This window comes from Haliotis cracherodii, unplaced genomic scaffold (genome assembly GCF_022045235.1).
Source record: "Haliotis cracherodii isolate W230 unplaced genomic scaffold, xgHalCrac1.p SCAF_30, whole genome shotgun sequence".
Taxonomy (NCBI): Eukaryota; Metazoa; Mollusca; class Gastropoda; order Lepetellida; family Haliotidae; genus Haliotis; species Haliotis cracherodii.
This window is the reverse complement of record NW_027266287.1, coordinates 3,551,989-3,575,399: the sequence shown is the minus strand read 5'-3', so window position 1 is coordinate 3,575,399 and position 23,411 is coordinate 3,551,989. Positions and strand designations below refer to the sequence as shown.

Here is a 23,411-nt window from a genome sequence, read left to right as displayed (position 1 = left end):
GAATCCCAGAAGGGGGTACGGGTGACCCGGTCGTCTACGGCGCCCCAATTGGCCGTGCGGAGTTGCGTCCCTTGGCCACGCGAGAAACCTATAATCATGGATTATGTTTTGAAGTTTGTCAGCACAATGCCCATGACCGTGGGTTTCACCAAAGTGATAAACGTCTGCAATGTTCATCCCTTCGGGCTTTCCTACCAAATTAAGCTGACACGCGGTGATCAAACTGGACTAATGTTCAAAGCGGCGTTAAACCCAACTCACTCACTCGATATTTTGACAGCATTTTCTGTGCCAGATTATATATATTTGTAAAACCCATCATAAATTAATTATTAATTATCATTTTATCTATATTTCACAGATGCTACTTTGAAAATGCACTGTTGGAAGTACGAGATGCTCTGGAGATCTTCAAGAAGTGCACCAAGTCTCACTTCGTCATTGTGGAGGTTCTGTTTCTGGCGACACATCTGGCAGCAGCCCTGGGTCACTATGAGGATGCGGAGGAGTACCTCAAGGAGGCAGTGGACTTCGAGGACAAGTACCGTGAACATCTCCCAACTGGGGCTCACACACTGATGGTCCTTCAGCATCTTCTCATGGTCTACCTGGGCTGGAAGAGGAAGAGCTCCCCTGTCCTTGATAGAGCTGTAGCTGAAGCAAACCGGCTCGCCGAGCTGAGCAGGAACACCGAAGCAATGGACAAACACGTGTCCTATTTGCGCCAGACGGCGGCTCTGTATAGAGTCAGAGCATCACTCGACCAACAGACGGTCTCCAATGAGATGTTGGAAGAAGTATTGACCGAGATGAGCGGGTTTTGTTTTGTGTGTGAAGACCTGAACTCAAGAAATGTGGACATGGTCAGTGTGTTTCGTAGAATGTCAACAACTGTGACTGGGGCTTTGGCCAGCTTTGAGACTTTACTCAGATCAGAGGCTATGACAACTGCTGTAGATTTGCTTAAAAAAGTCTCAGGAAGATCTGAGAGTCCACCAAGTTCTCCTACTGTATCCGACCCTCCAGTCTTCTCGTTTGACAAACTACGTGGGCAGTATCAAGAGAGCAGTATTGCCTCACCATATTACTACGAACAAGATGGCTGTCAACTTGCAAAGGAAGACAGACACAACTGTACAAAGTCACATCTCCATTCAATGCAGACACCCAATTCGGCTACTGAGACAAGTAATGCTTACATCCCCCAATGTCCAACTGAAACCAATCCCCACTGTTATACGAGAGTGTCACCAGAGGAGAGCAGACCGTACTCCATTAATCATGAGTTCCCTCTTGGGCAAGTACACCCTGGCAGTTTCAGGGGATCGGTTCCTAAACGAGGTGATTCCTCTCAAGCGAAAACCTCTGGTTCGTTAGGGGTAGATATAAATATGCTAAACAGAGATACCTCCACTGCCGTTAATGACAGCAAGGACAGGATGAATCAAGCGGCTGCATGTAAACTTGAAAAAATGAAGGAACTTGATGACTCTTTTCGATGCACATCCCCTAAGCCCAACGACCGGTGTTCATTTGATCCTAGTCTTAGATATCCCCCGAACTTCAACTTCCCAACTATTGATCATTGGCAGTCGAATGATTCCGACACATCAGCATCTCAGATACCCTCCTGGAAAACCACCCATCACAACACAGTCGACGGCTCCCTGAAAACTAGTCTCCCCCAGAGTCACTTCCACAACAGATATAAAGAGGCGCTTACCCATTTACAGAATTCCAAAATTGCGGAGGAGAATGTTCCCCAGCAAGCTTCATCAATGGACAGACCAGGCCGTGTCATCGGTGGTGGATACCTGCATGGTGGAATTGGGAGCAGTAGGGTTGCAGCAGCTTATGATAGACAAGTACAGAAGCGTATGTCATCATCTCCGAGTTCCAGCTCGTCCGGTGTGTGTAGCAGGAGTGCCTCGGAACACGACGAGAGAAGGCACGAGAACACAGCCTATTGCACTCAGGCAGGCTGTTTGTGTTCCCTGAAACACCGGAAGTAGCCACCAGTGCATAGCAGCTGTATCCGTGTCACGAGTGATGTTCCGCTGGAAGTGAAACTTCAATTACTGTTATCTCACACTGAACATTCACTCGAAGATCTGTGTTGTTAATCCTGCTGGAAGTGTAACTTCAATCGCTGTTATCTGACAACAGACTTTCACTCGAAGATCTGTGCTGTTAATCATGTTGGAAGTGTAACTTCAATCGCTGTTATCTGACAACAGACATTTACTCGAAGATCTGTGTTGTTAATCCTGCTGGAAGTGTAACTTCAATCGCTGTTATCTGACCACAGACATTTACTCGAAGATCTGTGCTGTTAATCCTGCTGGAAGTGTAACTTCAATCGCTGTTATCTGACAACAGACATTCACTCGAAGATCTGTGCTGTTAATCTTGTTGGAAGTGTAACTTCAATCGCTGTTATCTGACAACAGACATTTACTCGAAGATCTGTGCTGTTAATCCTGCTGGAAGTGTAACTTCAATCGCTGTTATCTGACAACAGACTTTCACTCGAAGATCTGTGCTGTTAATCCTGCTGGAAGTGTAACTTCAATTGCTGTTATCTGACAACAGACATTTACTCGAAGATCTGTGCTGTTAATCTTGTTGAAAGTGTTACTTCAATCGCTGTTATCTGACAACAGACATTCACTCGAAGATCTGTGCTGTTAATCCTGCTGGAAGTGTTACTTCAATCGCTGTTATCTGACAACAGACATTTATTGAAGAACTGTGCTGTTATTCCTGCTAGAAGTGAAACTTCAATTACTGTTATCTCACACTAAACATTCACTCAAAGGTCTGTGCTGTTAATCCTGCTGGAAGTGAAACTTCAGTTACTGTTATCTCGTAATAATCATTCACTCAAAGGTGTGAGCTGTTAATCCTGCTGGAAGTGAAACTTCAGTTACTGTTATCTCGTAATAATCATTCACTCAAAGGTGTGAGCTGTTAATCCTGCTGGAAGTGAAACTTCAGTTACTGTTATCTCGTAATAATCATTCACTCAAAGGTGTGAGCTGTTTATCTTGCTGGAAGTGTAACTTCAATCGCTTTTATCTCACAATAAACATTCACGTGAAGATCTGTGCTGTTAATCCTGCTGGAAGTGTAACTTCAATTTCTGTAATCTCGCAATGATCATTCACTCGAAGGTGTGAGCTGTTAATCCTGCTGGAAGTGAAACTTCAGTTACTGTTATCTCGCGATAATCATTCACTCAAAGGTGTGAGCTGTTAATCCTGCTGGAAGTGAAACTTCAATTACTGTTATCTCGCGATAATCATTCACTCGAAGATGTGTGCTGTTAATCCTGCTGGAAGTGAAACTTCAGTTACTGTTATCTCACACTAAACATTCACTCAAAGGTGTGTGATGTTAATCTTGCTGGAAGTGAAACTTCAATTACTGTTATCTCGCAATAATCATTCTGTCGAAGATGGGTGCTGTTAATCCTGCTGGAAATGTAACTTGAATTACTGTTGTCTTGTACTAAATATTCGATAGAAGATCTGTGCTGTTAATTTTACAGAAAGTGTTAACTTCAATTATTGTTATCTGATATATGAGAGTGATGCCAGTACAGTCGGATTTGTACCTTGCATGACCTGCTTTATGTGTAATCTTACATGGGAAGGATAAACATATCCTATATGTCTAATTATTGATTGAGGCGGTGTAACATGACTGTTCTTCAGCAACCCATGCTTGCCGTAAAAGGTGACTATGCTTGTCGTAAGAGGCGACTAACGGGATCGGGTGGTCAGGCTCGTTGACTTGGTTGATGCATGTCATCGTATCCCAGTTGCATAGATCGATGCTCATTATGTCAATCACTGGATTGTCTGGTCCAGACGCGATTATTTACAGACTGTCATTATATAGCTGGAATATTGCTGATTGCGGCGTTAAACAAACAAACAAGCAAATAAGCTAATAAGTTGACTGTATTTTGGAAGAAAGAACCTACTTCTGTTTAATCCCCCAGTCAGCCCCCGGAGCCTGATAAACCTGTTTCTTGAATGAACTTGAAATGAATTGAGTGCATTGAAAAGTGCATACAGCGAACGAAGGAAACCATTTGTGCCAATGACTCACGCAACTAAACTATCTAAACGTTTACGTGTGCCAGTGTCATGTGACACTGAAGCATCTAAGTCATGTGTGCCAATGACACGTGCGAAAAGAAGAACATTGCAACTTGCGTCAGCAACGGGGCAAACTGAAGAGGTAAACAGGTAACCAACGAAGACTTGCAACGATGACAGGTCCATCTTGTTTCAGCGACAGATCCAACTTGTTTCAGTGACAGGTCCAACTTTTTCAGTGACAGATCCAACTTGTTTCATTGACAGATCCAACTTGTTTCAGTGACAGATCCAACTTGTTTCAGTGACAGGTCCAACTTGTTTCAGTGACAGATCCAACTTGTTTCATTGACAGATCCACTTGTTTCATTGACAGATCCAACTTGTTTCAGTGACAGATCCAACTTGTTTCAGTGACAGATTCAACTTGTTTCAGTGACAGATCCAACTTTTTTCAGTGACAGATCCAACTTGTTTTAGCGACAGATCCAACTTGTTTCAGTGACAGATCCAACTTGTTTCAGTGACAGATTCAACTTGTTTCAGTGACAGATCCAACTTGTTTCAGTGACAGGTCCAACTTGTTTCAGTGACAGATTCAACTTGTTTCAGTGACAGATCCAACTTGTTTCAGTGACAGATCCAACTTGTTTCATTGACAGATCCACTTGTTTCAGTGACAGATCCAACTTGTTTCAGTGACAGATCCACTTGTTTCAGTGACAGATCCAACTTGTTTCATTGACAGATCCACTTGTTTCATTGACAGATCCAACTTGTTTCAGTGACAGATCCAACTTGTTTCAGTGACAGATCCAACTTGTTTCAGCGACAGATCCAACTTGTTTCAGTAACGTACGACTTGTGTCACAGATAGGTGCAGCTATACAACCAATGCTTGCAACTTGTGCCGATCTCCAGTGCACCTGTTAAAGAGTACAACTTGACATGTGCGACAAGAGGGACTATAGAACAGGTCTTGCCCAAAATATATGTGCAAACAAGAACCCAAACGTGAAGGTATTTTATTGAAATGTGCAAGTTGTGTAGAATTGGCCACTAGGTTGATCACTGAGTGGTACGGTGTTGTCATGGTTACCAGTATCCAAGTGTTAATATATGCGCAATACCATGTTGACAACGGGCATGTTCTAAGACGCTACGGGTTGCACGACACAGAACTGTCAAGCATGAGGAGAGAAAATATGTAGTCAGTTTTATAAATATCTTGTGACGTCATCCTATTATTTTTTCGCAGAATACCCTCCTGTCCCTAGGTATTCCATAGAAAGCATTCCGGCCCAGTGGTGTTAGAAAATGTCCCTCGCTATAGATCTGTGTACATTTCAAATATATCTACTTCAGGTTATATGCAGAATGATACAAAATCAAGCTACGAATGTCTTCTATATATTTCAGTTGAAATTGCAACATTCGTATTTGTAGCCAAGAGAGTGAAACTCTTGGGTATAGAGACGCCTATCAATCACAATGAATATCTATCATGTCGGTAACTAAAATTCATGGAAAGTGTGTTTGAAACAAAATGTGTTTATGGAAAGTGCTTAAAACAAAAAAAATAATGATATATGTTGTTTCAGATTTTTCTCTATCACTGCTGTGTGTGTTTGCGTGTTTGTGTGCGTTCTTGTACTTGTCAGAACTTTTATAGTGCTAGTCCACTTAGATACCATGCCACAGCTTTAACATGGCGACCCTAGTGTAAACACACAATGTCTTTTAGAAATTGGGACCCGTGAAGATCCGGGGTAGAACAGGTCTTCAGCAACCCATGTTTGCCGCAGTAGGCGACTCTGCTTGTCGTAAGAGGCGACTAACGGGATCGGGTGGTTAGGCTCGCTGACTTGGTTGATGCATGTCATCGATCCCAAATGCGTGGATCGATGGTCATGATATCAATCACTGGATTGTCTGATCCAGACTCGAATATTTACATGTAGGTGGGATATTGCTGAGTGTGGCGTTAAACAAACAAATTTGGTGAAATGTAAGAAATGTTACACTTTCTGATTAAGTACAGATTTTCGTACTTTTTGGGGTTGAGTCCCTGGATTCGAACCCCCACTGCCAGAGTGTGGCAACCTAATCGCCAGCACACAACAAAGTCAGCGATCTAATCCACTCAGCCACCGAAGCTTCCACAAAATGAAAGTCCGACATCTGGTAGTCTTGATCACGTACTTTCTATACCCTTCTGTAAATTAGCACGGCTTCCATGGCCGAAAGCTATCAACATACAATGCCTTTTGAGAAAGTGGTCAAATGTAACAAATGCTATATTTGGGAAAACACTTTCTGAGTAAAGTACAGATTCTCGTACTTAGGTGCCTCACTCAGGCGGTGTGGGTTTGAATCCCGGACGGGTGTCAACCCCAAAACGTACGAGAAGCTGTACTTTACTCAGAAAGTGTTATACCAAATATAGCATTTGTTGCACAGTTTACTGACTACTCAGACAGCCAGTCATTATCTTCACGATCACCGACCTTCCGCGCTTCGGACAGACGCTCTATCCACTTGACCTCATTTCGAAAACAGGATTTTGACATTAAATAGAAATATCAAAGTGAATTTGATATCGAGCGACATGAGGGTGACGATTGGCGCCTGATTGTGTGTGCAATGCGATAGTGACGTAATCTGTTGAAACTTGTACTCGTGAATCGGGTTTAAACAGTGGTTCCTATCGATGCTGTCCGAGATGTTTGTTTGTTTGTTTGATGTTCAACGCCGCATTATCTATAAAACGGCGATCTGTAAATAATCGAGTCTGGACCAGACAATCCTCTGATTGACATCATGAGCATCGATCCATGCAATTGGAGTAAGATGACATGCATCAAACCAAGTCAGCGAGCCTGACCACCCGATCCTGTTAGTCGCCTCTTATCACAAGCATAGTCGCCTTGTCCGAGATGTCCTTGCGGGGTGAACGTCTCATCACAATATATTGTCCCCCAGATCGATGGCGCTAACAATTGTCGTTGGTTTTGACATACGAGGGGCGTTACAATTTTGCAACTTTAATATAAGGCCAAGTCGCAGAATATCTTTTGCACTTTTAATTTTCAATATAACCTCCATTCACCTCAATACATTTATTCCATTTGTCCTTCAAGCTTTTAATACCACTTTTATAGAAATCCGCAGATTGGCCCTTTAACCACGCCTCTGTGGCAGTCTTTAGGTCCTCGTCATCCTGGAAGCGTCTTCCACGTAGGGCAGATTTCATTTGCCGGAACAGGAAATAGTTACTGGGGGCTAAGTCTGGGCTGTGGGGTGGATGACTTACCTGTTCGAATCCACATTTACATATGGCGGCCTGTGCAATTCTCGACTTGTCAACCGGAGCGTTGTCATGCGAAAGTAGAATACCACGTGTTAACATCCCACGGCGTTTCTGGCGAATAGATTTTCGCAATTCTGTCATTACATTAGCATAATACTGTCCATTGATTGTAGTTTTTGGTGGCATGTAATCAATGAGTATTTTGCCTCTTGCATCCCAAAATATGTTGGCCATTACCTTGCCAGCCGATGGTTGAGTGTGAAACTTCCTCCGAGGCGGAGATTTGGGGTTTCCGGGTCCCAATGGTGGATCCATGTTTCATCACCTGTCATTAGACGAGAAAGAAATCCGGCTTCACCAGCGGTATAGAGATCCAGGAGATCTCGACAACTTTCAGTTCTCTGATGGCGATCTTGAGCTCTGAGGTTTCTAAGGACCCATCTTGCAGATGAATAATGGTTACAACAGTTCCAAATGATATTTGGAATCCCCTAGAAAGTTAAGATACTTTTACTCGTCGGTCAGACAAAATTCATCTTTCTATAGCAGCAATGGTTTCTGTTTGAGTGGCATCTGAAGGCCTGCCTGATCTTGGGTCATCGGCAATGGACTCCCTAACCCTTTTAAACTGTAGAGATCAACGGCAAACTGTGGAATGGTCAGGAGCATCCTCACCCATCACTTTACACATGCGACCATGGATTTCTTTTGCTTTTCATCCCTCCTTGGTAAACGGGGGCACGGGTGGCCCAGCCGTCTGATTGTGGGTTCGAATCCCGTTTCTCCCCAATTATGTTTCTGGGTTTGTCAGCACCATACCCATGCTCGTGGGTTTCACCGAAGTGGTAAACGTCTTAGGCCTGCATCACTTCGAGATTTCCTCCCACATTAAGCCGACACGCCGTGATATAATTGGAATACTGTTAAAAGCGGCGTTAAACCCAACTCACTCACTCACTCCTTGGTAAGGAACTTTATTACATCGTGAGAATTCATGATTCATGATCCTTAGGTGTATGAAGCCATCACAACTTATTGTGTCTGGAACTTGTTATGACACGTGTCAACCTGATGTTATGACTGTGTCACACCTGCCACAAGTTGACATTGTTTGTGTAAACACAAATGCCCAAGTTGCAAAATTTATTTAACGCCCCTCGTACCAGTGTGCGCCCCTGTTGATAAAGGGTACCGTATTCCCTCTATTCGACGCCTGGTCTGCAAAACACGCTGGGCTGGCCCGGGCCATACGCTATGTCCAAAACACAGAAGCCGGGTATCTAATATTGTGATATTATGGTAATTAATAATGGTTGTTCCCTGCAACTATACCCTTTATATGACTGTAGAATCAGTGGGAGTATACAGTTACAGTTTATACTGACTTCACCTTTCGGTTTGGTTTGACGTTTTTCGCTGCACTCAGCAATATTCCAGCTATATGACGGCGGTCTGTAAATAATCGAGTCTGGACCAGGCGGTCCAGTGATTGACATCATGAGCATCGATCATGCATCAACCAAGTCAGCGAGCCTGACCACCCGATCCCTTCATACTATATTAGTATCGGCACACATGCAGCTATCTTCGTTAATTAATAATTGCGATATTTCATGATTCTAATTCAAGTGGCGAGGGGGCTATCACTCATTATACTCACCCTGCCTTCAGTTGTCGGCTCCCAGGACAAGCAGGTGATGCTGGAGACACACCTACACAGAGATACCCTGATGTTCCGGATACGCCTCAGCAGTCTGGTGGTATCCGCAAGAAGAGCGGAAGGTCTAGGGTTCGATCCCCAGCCGCGTCATACCAAAAGACGTTAAAATAAGGTACTTGTTGTTACCCTGCCTGGCCCTTGGCTCGGAGTCAGTATACTGTGTCTGACACATGTTACTCTGCGACATGATATCTCAGTGGGCTGCACTAGAAATCTGAAGTTTTCTTTGTCCAAGTTGGGCTGTTTACACTCATCAAAGATTTTGACAGGCCGTCATTTTTTTAGCGGGAATCATCTTGCCAAGATGGATGCTACTGACGAAGAATGTTTTGCTGTTGTCATGTGTATTTTGTGTATTGCCATGTTGAGAAGACGGCGTCGGGGTAAGCAAAGGCATATTTGGTCCCAAGAATGGCTGCTCTTTGTTGAACAAAATCAGTTAATTCTGCCAACATCTCGTCAGTCCAAAATAGTTGGCTAATTTTGACTTGACTCTATGCACATCTTGTTAAATGTTCCTTGCATTCTGATTGGCTAAATTAAACCAACGTCATCAAACTTTGATCAAAGTTTGACGTGAAGTAGGAACGGTTTCTATTCCTTCAAAGACAATCAAAAACCTGGTCAAGATGGGCTTTGACCAAGTTTTTTAACCTTCTGTTTCAAATCAAACATACATGTATGCAATATCTACAATGACAGAAGCCATCAATTGTGATCATAAAACAGCCACATGCAAATCGTGAAAGAAACCGCAAACAAATTTAATTCTATAGAAAACAAAGCGAAGGCCATGTCCTAAGTAAACCTCCTTCAAATGGAGGTTTTAACGAAGTACGCCCTGCATTTCAAATGCGTTGCTGGAGAGGGAGAGTCCTGCAATGCTTTCCATGGTACTTGCAGCGTTCGTATTCTTGACCCGCTTGTCGGGTTTTGAGTTTGTAGCATCTTGAAGTGCGATGTCTTTTAATTTGGATCTAAAGCAACCAGCCTCATGCCTCGCTATATCGAAGAAAACGGAACAGATTGAGACGAAACAAGGTATTTAATTCAACTATTATGTCATTCGTGCCACATGTACATCGGGAAAACCTTAAGCACTGCTAATAGTATATACAATGTATTTCCTTATAAAATAGTCTTTTGTATATTCGTATCCAGTTTTAATTTTCTGACGAAAGGCATTCGGTTTTGATCACAATGTGATGTACTTTAAATAAGTAAATCGTAACCAAGTATATTATGATATTTGACGGCCGTTTACAGACCAACGTTATTTTGAGTTCGGCGTTAAACAACAAACAAACAAACAAACGCTCTATGCAGATGTTTGCTGATAGTGCATAGGAGTTTAGGATGTATGAGATAAAGAAGTCGCGATGCTAAGCTTTCTCCACATGTAATACATCGACTTGGGGGGCAGAAGGGTCGTCTTATCCGGAATTCGGCTTATCCGGTTCGGTGATTCAAACGTCTTTTCCACAAACAACACATCATATGATCGCGTAGGCTGACAGATCAGTTTATATTGTGCTAATCTTAAATTGGTATGTGGTATTTAGAATCAGGAATTATGTGAAGGTACCCTTGCTCTGAGGCGATTCAGACGCTGGTCTGATTTTCTTGAATCTACGCTTCTGTCGAGTTTGATGGATCGGGTGGTTAGGTTCTGTGGCTTGGGTGATGGTGTGACACCGGATCCATATGGCGTGAATCACATGCGTTATTAGTAATCCAGATTCAATTATTTTAGAGAAAGTAAATAAGATGTTTGCTGTCTGCGGCGGTAGGCAGCATTCATCGGCACTCTCGCGAACTTACTCCCTCTTTCACTCACTCACTTTCTCTCTCACACACACATACTCACTCACTGTTTGGCTTGTCATAGGAGGCGACTATGGGGAGCGGATGGTCAGGCTCGCTGACTTGGTTAATGAATGTCATCGAATCCCAATTACGTGGCTCAATGCTCATGATATCGACCACTGGATTGCCTGGTTCAGCCTCGATTACTAACAGAAAATCGTCATATAGTTGGAATATTGCTGCGTGCGGCGTTAAACAACAACAAACAAAGAAACAAACATAGCACTCGCTGTTAAAGTTATTGAAGGTTGTGGAGCTTGGCTATTTCCAGTTCTTGTAGACACATTCACATGGATCTGTTCAGCCTAAACTACACCTTAATGTTAAAGTCGATCAGCGCCTTCTTGTGAACGCTAGGGGCGGTCAGGTAGACTAGTGGTGAAAGCGTTCTCTCACCATGCCGAAGACCCTGGTTCTATTCCCGACATGGGTACAATGATTGAAGCCCATTTCTGGTGTCCCCCGCCGTGATATTGCTGGAATAATGCTAAAAGCGGTGTAAAACCATACTCACACGCGTGATCGTCACAGACCGAAGAGGGTGACCGTTAATGGTTTAGAATTAAAAAAGATAACAGTTGGAATTTGAACAAAACCAGACACATCTTCCCGAGGCAAGACGCCTTTTTATCGAAGTCTTGTTTCCACCCTTGCCACATCAAACCTACTTTCTGTGCTAAATATGATTGGAGCATCGCACATATCGATAGTCCAATCAGAAAACGTTTCACAAAATCAACATCCACGACTGGTACACCTTCGTATGAAAGAGAGCCTGTCTTTGTTGCCACGTCCTTTTCATCGGAAAACGAACTCCCGTGTTTTTGTGTCAGGGATGAAATCGCGAATGATTTCGTCATCTGATCGACTTGGCCGTCGCCATCTTTGTGAAGTCATACGGGATAAGAACAGCGATCTGATTGGATATCGCGTTTTCATTACAAGGGGCACAACTGGTGATCTACGCGAGGTGGCGCCAGGGTCGAGCCAAGAAAAGTGGCCTTGATGTGGCAAGGGTAGAAACTAGGCTTTGATATAGGCTACTGGACACGCTTGCCTCGGGAGGAGGAACCAGGCATAGAGAAGAGCTGATTTTCTTTACATTGTTGACTGTCTGTAGAGGAGGTGGAGCTGAAGGTGTCCACTTTGTCGGACCATCTTACAACCATCCAGAATAATCTCGACTCACTGAAGGATCAACAGAGCGAAAAAGGTGAAGTATGAAGTTAAAATACAAGAATCGACAAGATTATCTTACGGGTTCCGCATTAAGTGTATGTAAGTGAGTGAGTTGGGTTTAACGCCGCTTTTAACAGTATTCCAGTTATATCACGGCGTGTCAGCTTAATGTGGGAGGAAAGCCCGAAGTGATGCAGGTCTCAGACGTTTACCACTTCGGTGAAACCCACGAGCACGGGTATGGTGCAGACAAACCTAGAAACATAATCGGGGCGAACCGGGATTCGAACCCACAATCATAGGTTTCTGGCGTGCCCAAGGGATAAGTGTATATAATACAAAGAGGTAGCTGTTGTATAGATGGAATATTACTACAAGCCACACTATGAGTGAAGAGATCGGGATGAGGTGGGTTGAGGGTGGTGACAGTCGATCAATGCTCATGATATTAATCACTGGATTGTCTGGTCCAGACTCGATTATTTACAGACACGAGTCATATACTGTAATATTGCTGAGTGCGGCGTTAACAACAAACAACAAGCTTCGATAAGAACGATATAACATGCCAGATGATATATATATGTGTTCAAAGTGGGTTTATAAGAAACCTTTCCCTGTATCGATCAGGATACCATGGTTACATATAAACATGAAATAATATTCTACAGTTTCTGATGCCGAATACTACACGGATCCTCAACAAATTACTATTTACTGTAATAGAAGGTCGAAGAAGTAGACCTTCATATAAATGGAATAATTTACATAGGAAATTCGATGTACGTATCATCATATCCTCACATTATCTGAAAATCAGATATATTATTAAACTAAAAATCAGTATAAAGGTATTATTTAAAGATTTTGAAAAAAACATTTCAGTGAAATTAATACAAATCTGACATTTATAGATATCTCAATTTTTAGTTTAGATATCGCTAATTAGAATTTTTGGTTACCCATAAATAAGTGACGGATGTAATATATTTGTATATTTTGTAATATAATTATTAAAACGGCATCTTGTTCATCCCAGCCCACAAATCATGTGACCAGGTCAACTACAAGCTTCTCCCCTCTGTGAACCTGTGTATCCGACTGAGCGCATCCACAGACCACACGTGACTGGTACAGGAGCCAGAAAACTTGTCATGCTGAGACTGGGCGCCTTGTCAACTTGGACAGCCGAGAGAAGCAGGACGCGGTGATGACATGTTGGACAGCATCGGGGAAAATGCGTTTGAGCCAAGTAATATGTCTATTAAATTGTTGAGCGATTAAATTATACTTATAACTCACTCAAATAAAGAAATAATTTAGAGATGTGGATTTTTCAACTTATACATTCCATCCGACTGACATTTTATGTATGTGATGTGAATTTATTTTATTTTTGATTAACCAACTAATTTATTGATGTTGTATAAATTTATAAAGTCATTAATTCGTTTTAATGGGTGTATTATATCCATCCATATATATAACACATGCTTGCCGTAAAAGGCGACTATGGTTGTTGCAAGAGGCGACTAACGGGATCGGGTGGTCAGGCTCGCTGACTTGGTTGATGCATGTCATCGTATCCTAATTGCGTGGATCGATGCTCATGATGTCATATACATGATTATATATAGACCGCCGTTATATAGCTGGAATATTGCTGAGTGAATCAACAAACAAACAAAAACCCCAACAGAATACCTTCCACCGCGACATTATGACTACCCAACATGAGGCGTTGACCGCCTATTCTAAATGAAACACCCGTGGATTCTTGGGCCAAATCGATCAGCTGTGAACGATTCGGCTTCACTTCTTAACCAAATATCGATAGTCCGATCTTAACAACAGAAACACACAGAGAAGATACACATACCCTCGTTAGTACATCTTTTGGTACAAGATGCCGAGGTGCTCGGAATAGATAGGGTGCATAAAATATTAACAGCAATATAGCTGTGCATAGAAAGTTCAGATGACCAAAACTTGCAGTGGAAGGGCTGTCAGATCTTCGCGCAGAGGTGTGATATCTAAGTAAAATATCTGATAATCATGAGATTGGTAAAGACGATGGCACTGCGATCTCCACAGGGGCCAGGTTTTATGGCATTTGGATTGGAATGAAGAAGGTAAGCTCTCTGGACTTCGAGTGGACTGGACACGGCAGCACAGACGACATGGGGAGTTGGAGAACCCGATGCTCAGGACTATCAGGATGTGGTGCAGCTTAAGGCGGACGGTCTCAGTGATATCCCCAACTACAATAAACGCAGATACATGTGCGAGATTGTCCTTACCTGAACAGCTTTGCTGGAAAGATCACGCACAGAATGAACGTCTTTCTGCTGTATTAACACTTTTGCAACTTTAGCAGGTATATTGTATTTCTTGTTTCTCACGACCCGCCTAATGTACTTTCATTGTTTCAAAGACCGGTGTCAATGGTATCTAAATATAAAAACAACAACATAGGTTTTGAACTGATTGCCTGCCTTTTTTCATAAACATCTACAATGCGCCTTTGGTGCCACTTCATTTCAGCTGGAATATTTTCGAGTACTGCGTTAAACAAGAAACTAAAAAAATGGCAGGAAAAAGACCTATCTAACACAGCTCATAACTACGGAATCATTAAAGGGCCATTTGTTTTGTTATTTCTTTCTTGGAATTACAAGATAAATGAGTTGAAATTTCTAGATCATTATCTCGAATTTTCAACTTTCTATGTATCTTGAAACTTTGTATCTTGAAATTTTAAGAAAAAAACAACAAAAAAACAAATGGCCCGAAAAGGCTTCCGTAGATAACTCATAAGCAGCCATCCCTTTGCAGTTCTATTCAACTTATTGGCAGAATCCTCAACAGATGCTACAGCATCACAATCTGTATCACTCTTGTAACCATGGCAATTGGTTCCATACTACAAAAAAGAGACTGAACAGTTAATTTCTTTATTCATTCAACATAATTCAAAGAACTTCTTTCTACACAAACCATAACAAGTTACACACATCCCCATCAACATATCCATGACGACTGTTAAGATGTTTGCTATGCGTCCATAATTATCGGGGACTACATTTTGTCCACAGTAGCGGCAGTAGTAAGGTTGGTTGGTTTCTTGTTTAACACTGCACCCAGCAATATTCCACCCATATCACAGCGGTCTGTAAATAATCAAGTCTCGATCAGACAATCAAGTGATTGACATCATGAGCATCGATCCACGCAATTAGGATCGATGACAATTGTTTCCAACATGTGCAAGTCGTCATGTTTGAAGAGGTCCAGACTATGCCATACTGTCACTTATTTAGTCATGTTCTTCCATAAGTCCCTGTGCACCAGCTTGACCAATATTTTTTATGTCATGATTATGCGACACTTTTTAACTTGCCTTAGGGATCCTTTACACCAAAATACCTGTTGGTAGCTTAAAAAAAGAAACGAACAAAAAAACGATTCAACTATGGTTTCATTTTTCTGCTCCACTAAACATGCTAAAAGTCGGCTGGTATAAAAAATAAAAATGGTTTAACATGGGAGGAGAGCCTGCTACACAGATGCTGCTTTAAGCGATGTAAACCTGATGAATCAAGCAGGAAAACTGCTATGCATCCTATCAATTTCAGGAACAACAAACTTTATTTTGACTCCCATGTTTCGTATGTCAACTTCAGTGGGTCCTTGTTTAGAAAATACTTTTGAGTGCAATATGCTATCAGCTTATCTGTGGAAAAATCAAGACCAAATCATGTTGTTTTTTTCATTTCAACAAAATTTACAGTCAGCAGATATGTAAATGGGCTTAGAATGGTAGTGACAATGACAATGACGATGATGATGATGATGATGATGATGATGACGATGACGGCGGTATCACATCCTTGATAATCTGGTTCTCACTGTACATGTATTGTTGGATCACACAGATGGCTGTGACGACAACGATGATGATGATGGTTGTTGTCCTCACACCTCATCCTCGTTCAGCAGCATGTTGGGAATACCGTTACTGATGGGAAACTTCCTTCCGGACTCGGGGCACACCAGGTTGCCCTCAATCACCTCCACCTGTAACCATGGTAACAGATGTCATACTCAATGTATAAAAAGCCCTGGGTGTATTGATTTACCGTACATTCAGTGCATCCCGATACTCTAGTAATAAGTACCCAGGGTGCTCTAAAAATAAGAAATAGCGGGCTCTTATTAGAATAAAATGTAAAAAGATCGTAAATTTTGTGGTTTATGCTGACAGCCTGAAATGATACCCAAAAAAAGTCTGTGCATATTATACATGACAGATCTTTTTTTACAGAATTTAATTACCCATACTAAAGGGGGCATATAACACACGAGTGCGTATCATATGCAAATAAATAAGTCTTGTGTACATTGATCAATTTGAAGGGTTGCTAACTGGGATTGTTCCACTAGCCAATATATTAGCAAATATCGCCAAAGCTTATAAGAGTGGGGTGCTTATTATGGTGAATACAGTACTTGTGTTACAAATAGCTGTATCTTGTGACCTTCATAAGACTATGTCAATATGAGGTTTGCGAGTTTATGGTTCTGTGAATAGGAAGTTTTCTCAATTCAATTTTATCCTTATTTATTTCATGTAGAAAACGGGTTGCTGCAGAATTTGCTGCAAAACAATTTGACTATAAACATAAGGGTAACAATGAAGTGAGTGAGATTTTAGCAATACCACAGAAAGAGACACCAGAAATGTACTTCACACATTGGACTCATGTGGTGAATTGAACCCGTTCCTTCGACGTTACTAGCGAACACCTTAACCACAAGGTCAGCCCACGATATTAGTGTCAGCCTGCAGTCGACTACTGTTATGGCAGCACAGATCAAGCCCAATGACCGACATGTATATCTTAGGAACAAAAAGTAATTTACAGTTACAACAAAATCATCTGTCACCTGGTCACATGCAAGTATATTTGTCTGATACACTATAGTCTGCTTCCGAAGCTCCATCACCATTTTCCCAAGGCAAGGGCGCTACCCGACTGTAAAAGTCCAGTTTCCACCCTTTCCGAACTAGGCTGGAATTTCTTGGTTCAATCGCAGCACCACACCTGGCTATGGCCAGTTATGACCAGTTATGTCCCTTCTATGTCCCTCCTATTGGCCAATCAGATTCCACCTCTCATATCACTTGCATTTGCTTCAAACAAAATGGTGATGCCCAGTTAAGATGATGGGATTGATAATCAAGATCTATATTGTAATAAAAGGTTCTTATCTAGCGAAGAGCAACACATCACGTGAACACCTTGATAAATTTTTTTTTAAAAGACTAGGAAAATATCTGTCGACAGCCTGTTGAAAGCACACATGCTCTGCAAATCCTGCAATCGACTGATATCTGCTCCGCAGTCGCCATGTTGTTTTCAACCAGATGGCGATTTCGTAACACAATTGTGATAGGACTACACTTTAGTCCAGCCAAACAATAACTCCATAATTCGGGTCTAGTTCAACTCCCTTTCCTCGGCAAGATGCTTCATCACTACATGACAAACCCACCTGCATGAGGACATGGTGTGCTCGCTTCAGGAACTCCTGATCAGTTTCGTAACTCTCACCTAGGTCAGCCGGGAGATTCTCGCTGTGACCAACCTGGAGGACAAGGAACATCATTATCATTATGATTATTTCACTCTCAATCTGAATACCCCTAACTTGCCACACCAGTAGTTCACAAAGAATCTGTCAGTGAGTGAGTGAGTTTGGTTTTACGCCGCTTTTAGCAATTTTCCAGCAATATCACGACGGGGGACACCAGAAATGGGCTTCACACATTGTACCCATGTCGGGAATCGAACCCGGGTCTTTGGCGTGACGAGCGAAGACTTTAATCACTAGGCTACCCGACCGCCCCAGAATCTGTTAGTAGATTATATTGTGGTGCAAATCTTCAGCAATATGTATTGCAAAACGTTTTCAAATGTAGCAACATATTGGGGCAAATATAAATAAGTATGTGTATGTGTTCCTAATTGATATGGAGATGGAAAATAGTATCTTCCTGATACAACTTGCCTCTGACGATCTTTTTATCAATTTGTGTGTACACATTGCGACTATCAAGCTCCTCACAGCGATAGCCCCTTCACTGAGCTCTCGTTACCGAGAGTACAACAATGGTGTCACGTGCTTGGAAGGACATTAATACAGGATAACTCATGCAAATGTAAATTGGTGATATATTGCAATACGTATCGCAATACAGGTTAAAGAATGGCAATATATTGCAATACAAAATCCAGGTCAATACACAGCCCCAGTACAGACGATACTTGAATCGTCAGTTTCTGATATTGTGATATGCCATAAACATCATAAATAGAACAGAAGCTGATAGAGTTTACTCCTGTCATGGCAGAAGTAGCATAGGGCAACTTGTAAGCAATGCCACAATACGAGGACATGGTGATAGAGGACATGCCTGCTATTAAACTATTTTAGTAAAAATCTAAATATTTTTTTACATTTGTATACTTATCCTGCATTACTCCTTCATTCATTGTTTACCTTACGACAACTAGGACAGCATACTGAGAAGGTCCTGGGTGAAGAAATAAAGTTGTTGTTCTGAAGTCCCTTTTAAAACTGACCTTCTGTCGCTGTCCTGTGACCTTCATGACACCTAAGGATATCTTCACATCACTGTTTGTCGCAGCACAGCAAGGATGTGTCCAAGCGTAGGGTTAGCAGTGAATGCATTAAGGAGTAATGCAGGATAAGTAAAAAATATATTCAATAACCATCCCTTCATTTAAACTGACTGACTGAGTATGGTTTTACGCCGCTTTTAGCAATTTTCCAGCAATATCACGGCGGGGGACACCAGAAATGGGCTTCACACATTGTACCCATGTCGGGAATCGAACCCGGGTCTTCAGTGTGACGAGCGAACGCTTTAACCACTAGGCTACCCGACCGCCCCTTCTTCATTTAAAACTGTTTAGGTCTTGTTATCAAGTTGGTGTTTTTTTAAATAATAATGAATCCGGAGGGTTTAGAGTTATATTTCAGTGATTTCATCCTTATGTTTCCTATTTGTTGGTGTATCATAATACCAGTGGTATTGTCAGTCTGTATCTTGATTAGGGCTGTTACGATTCACTCGCGTATTCGGTGAATCGAACCGTATCCATTCATGAATTGAAATTGTTATTCATGGTCACTAGAATCGAATATTCATGAATATATTCATGTGCCTTTACATACCCTGACCCTTAAAATATCCATAAGAACATATTATATGCATAGATTTCTTAAGTGACAGTATTTTAGTCACTGGTCATTGTCGCATTTGAGCAGACACTAGTACCTGGATAAGTGAAGTATATCAATGTAAAATAAATTAATAATTAACAAACCATGTCAAATAATTTATTTTGTTATTGTTTCACTGAATATCATAAATAATACATCAACTGCTGACTTGTTATTGTATTCGTGAAAAAATATTCGTATTTGTTACCCTATATTCATTATACAAATCGTATTCGCCTCATAGTGTTTTTGTTGCAGCCCTAATCATGATACTTATTGTATCGCAAGATACCAGGCAATACTCAACTCTAATGACTCACATCATTCAGGTCTTCCTCCCAAAACAAGCTGACATGACGATACATCTAAGACACTGTTCAAATCAGCATCACTCACTCTCTCACTCACCTCAGATGCTGCTGAGCACAGAGCAGACCAGTCCAGCTTGGGGATCATGCGAGACACAAACTCTGGGTTGAAGTCCACGTCCTTCACCTCCACCTTGTCAGCCTATCATGAAACAAACATATACTGTAAATCTGGAAATTAATGCGTCTCCAAATTATACAACTGCTGACCCTCAGCCAAAAATGTGACTCAATATCAATGAGACTCGCCCACCCCATCCCCAGTGGAATGATACACATCCTTACCTCAATCCAACCAAACAGCAAATAGCACCACTTATTAGCGCTGAGTAGAGCACAGTGTATGAAATTGTAATGTCATTAAAATCAGATCTAAGTTCTCACTGCCACTAAACAAAGATCTGAGGACATAGAGGTTATCACGCGAGTGTGTTTGGGGATGGTAAATATCCTGCATTAGGAATAAACATTGTATTTAGCGAGCCTCGGCGAGCTAAATACATAGTGTTTATTCCTAATACAGGATATTTACCATCCCCAAACACACAAGCGTGATAACCTCTTTATCATATAATGTCATTCTTTAATTCTGTGCTTCAAAATCGCTTTCCCTCTCTCACAAACATTACCGAAACATTGCGAGTTTTCCTGGAATGCGCGCATTAATATTTATTACGTCACAGGGTAAGTGATGTGTCAGTCGGACAGTGACAGTAGCCAATATAGTTCCAACTAAAATCTGTTTCTTATACAGTGGCGAAGCAACATATACGCAAAACAACAGTTGTTTATAATTGCCTTTCGCGGCAATACATCGGTCGATCCGCTAGAGTAACTGCCCTTTGTCAAAGGGAAGCTACTCTAACCCTAGTCTATGAGACGTCACGGCCACACATTGTTGACAGAAGAAGAAGTGTCGTCAGATGTACACACAGCGACAAAACGAAACAAGGTAACAATTCAAACATAGTTCGGCCCAATCCAACTTTTTTTAATATGTGGAGAAGGTTTTAAGCCGCAGAGGTCTACAATCACTGATCCCGCTTGGCTAGGCCTCGTGCCCTCGCAAAATTGTTCCAAAATTTATATCTCCAAAGTTGCCAAAACTTATAAAATGCCTTAGCTACGTCACAGTTAGACACTGATTCTCAGTATATTAGACTGTTCTTTTGATAATGATAGCAATTATCCCTGTAGTTTATCCAGATTCCCGATGGTTAATTCTGACTCGACGCCATGTTTGTTTACAAACAGTGAAAGTAGTCCTACTTGACCTTTGATATTTGCATCTCTATCCGCATATGACCCCAACGGATATCGTTTTTATCTGTTGGCTTTATCCTGCCGAGAAACCTACCCATTATATGATAAATCCCATTACGGGTCACGTCAGAACAACCTTTCACAAACTTTGACCTACCCCTGAAACGAATAACAAGAAGTTGACATCAGCCAATAAGAAAGCAGCTTTCTCGAGCATTACAAAACTCGTTTCAACATGGCGACTTCCATTTCAGAATACGCTAGAAAAATATGTTGACAGAGTTCTCGATTAAAATTTTGAAAACTGAACAAAAGAACAATCTTGAATGTCTAAAATATGGTTAAGATTGTATGGCAGTGCTTCCTCCGTTCAAATGTTTATCCTATGGAAGCGAAAGACAGACGATAATTTTGACGGAATCAGTCGCATGGGACGTAACTGTCAGTCGGAATACCCCTGTTTTAACGTTTTCGAGGTTGTATGTTTAGAAAACACATTCCGACTGTCACTTTCATGATCTGGTAAGCGACGCTTTGATTGGTCGGATGAAAGGTCGTTCTGACGTGACCCCTAATGGGATGTCCTCAGATCTTTGTTTAGCGGTAGCGAGAACTAAGATCTGATTTTAATTAGTTTGAGGAAATTGGCACTAGTACTGTAGTCCTTGCCACACTGCCTAATAGTAAAGGCATCATAAGGAGTAGTAGAAATTTGACCTTTTAAGGGTTTTGCTATACGTTATCATTATAAGGACTAATGGATGAAAATTAATTTCTACCACAGGAGCACTTCTTTAAAAACAATAAACAGTGCTTTCCTAAAACCAACACACAGTTTATATGTTTACTCTGCTGACTGGCATAAGGAAGTTAAAAGGCAATAAAATAATTGAACCAACAAATCACTGATTGGTATGCGGAGAAGGTGTCAACAAACTTGACACGAGTGGGTAGAACTCTTGACCCCAGCAGTGATAACTCACCAGATGCCCATTGTGTAATTCCTATTCTTTGAATAACATTGTTATATACTTGTTACAACTGCTTCTCAATAAACCGTGTTTGTGTTTATATTTAAATTGGTATTTGTGCTATCCAAAGTGTGCAGTGAACAGTCTTATTGTTGATAGTCATTTTGGAGACATAAACCCTAAATCATTAAAATAAATATCAGATACCTCCCTTTGTGAAGGAACATTAGATGAACGTTCTAATCAGCCAAACATCAGGACTATAACTTATCAATATAAGTAAACTTTCTGATCAGCAGATCTGATCTGTATCTTTAAAAATAAACTAAATTTTAAAATGGCAAGCTCCTAATGAAAAACGTCACTATTTTGTAAAAAAACACAAGCTGGTTTTGTTGAGGTTACTTCCTCTGCTGCTGTTACTAAAATTGATTGTATTGTTTTTATAAGTAAGGCCAAAGTTATGTTAATCAGAAACTAATTTTAGCGTGGTTATAAGAATTTGTGTACAAAATCACCACATTTCTGTTGGCCTAACTCAATGATCAACGTGAGTGTTGATTACCTGATCTCTTCTTTATCTATGCATTGTGTACCGCTAGAAACATGGACGTTTTCAAAAGTCAAAGAATAATATATATCATGATATATTTTAATGACAGAATGGTCATGGGTTTGACATAGCCAATATAATCACTGTTATATAGGTTTTCGGATGTTAACGAAACATTGGTAGTTTTCTCTCTTCTCATATAAACAACTGTAACACATATTATTCACTTATAATTGAAAACTTGTACCCTAGAACTTCCTCTAAAAAACAAGCCATAATTTGTGTATTTTCTATGTCTGTGTGATGCTCCATCCCCCGCTATAGCGCGTGTAATCGCGATAAATATGGCCGTCCAAAAACGTATGATGTGATTCTTGGCCTACAATCAGTACATGGTCTCTGATCAGAATAAGCGGACAAAACATGTATGAGATGCTTACCATGATTTTGAGGGGGTACCCTTTAGACACGCCCTTGATGATGTTAGATGTTAACATGTTATGTGTTAGCAACTTCATAATTGAGATATAAACACGGGTTTCCAACCAAACGAATTTTCTCGCAGCGTGTTATTTTGCCGGAAGTAACAACTTTCATTAAGAACGGAATTACGAAAACGAATTGACATGTTTTAATTTGAACACAAAAATAAACAAACTAAAATTTGGAAGTTGCTTTTAGATGCAATCAGCGTTTCATTCATAAATAAAGTCAGAATTCTTCATTTTCAATTTTACCGATCGAAGATATAAATATTAACTACT

General features: G+C 41.1%; 2 protein-coding genes across 4 annotated transcripts in view; one reads left to right on the top strand and one right to left on the bottom strand.

Annotated features, from left to right (window-relative positions):
• LOC139476898 (uncharacterized) overlaps positions 1 to 5,666 on the top strand; it is a 41,693-nt gene extending 36,027 nt beyond the window's left edge. For all 3 annotated transcript variants that reach the window (XM_071259454.1, XM_071259452.1, XM_071259453.1), the window contains exon 10: positions 362 to 5,666. In XM_071259454.1, coding sequence (XP_071115555.1) covers positions 362 to 2,012 — 1,651 coding nt within the window. In that variant the 3' untranslated portion in view covers positions 2,013 to 5,666. The remainder of the gene's footprint in view (positions 1 to 361) is intronic.
• A 9,478-nt stretch (positions 5,667 to 15,144) lies between these two features.
• On the bottom strand, positions 15,145 to 23,225 carry LOC139476921 (multifunctional methyltransferase subunit TRM112-like protein). Its single transcript, XM_071259486.1, has 4 exons — positions 23,088 to 23,225; positions 19,901 to 20,002; positions 17,738 to 17,830; positions 15,145 to 16,258 (listed from the first exon to the last, which is right to left on the bottom strand). Exons 1-4 carry the CDS (start codon positions 23,163 to 23,165, stop codon positions 16,157 to 16,159), a joined length of 375 nt encoding a protein of 124 aa, XP_071115587.1. The 5' UTR covers positions 23,166 to 23,225; the 3' UTR covers positions 15,145 to 16,156.
• Positions 23,226 to 23,411: the final 186 nt, after the last annotated feature.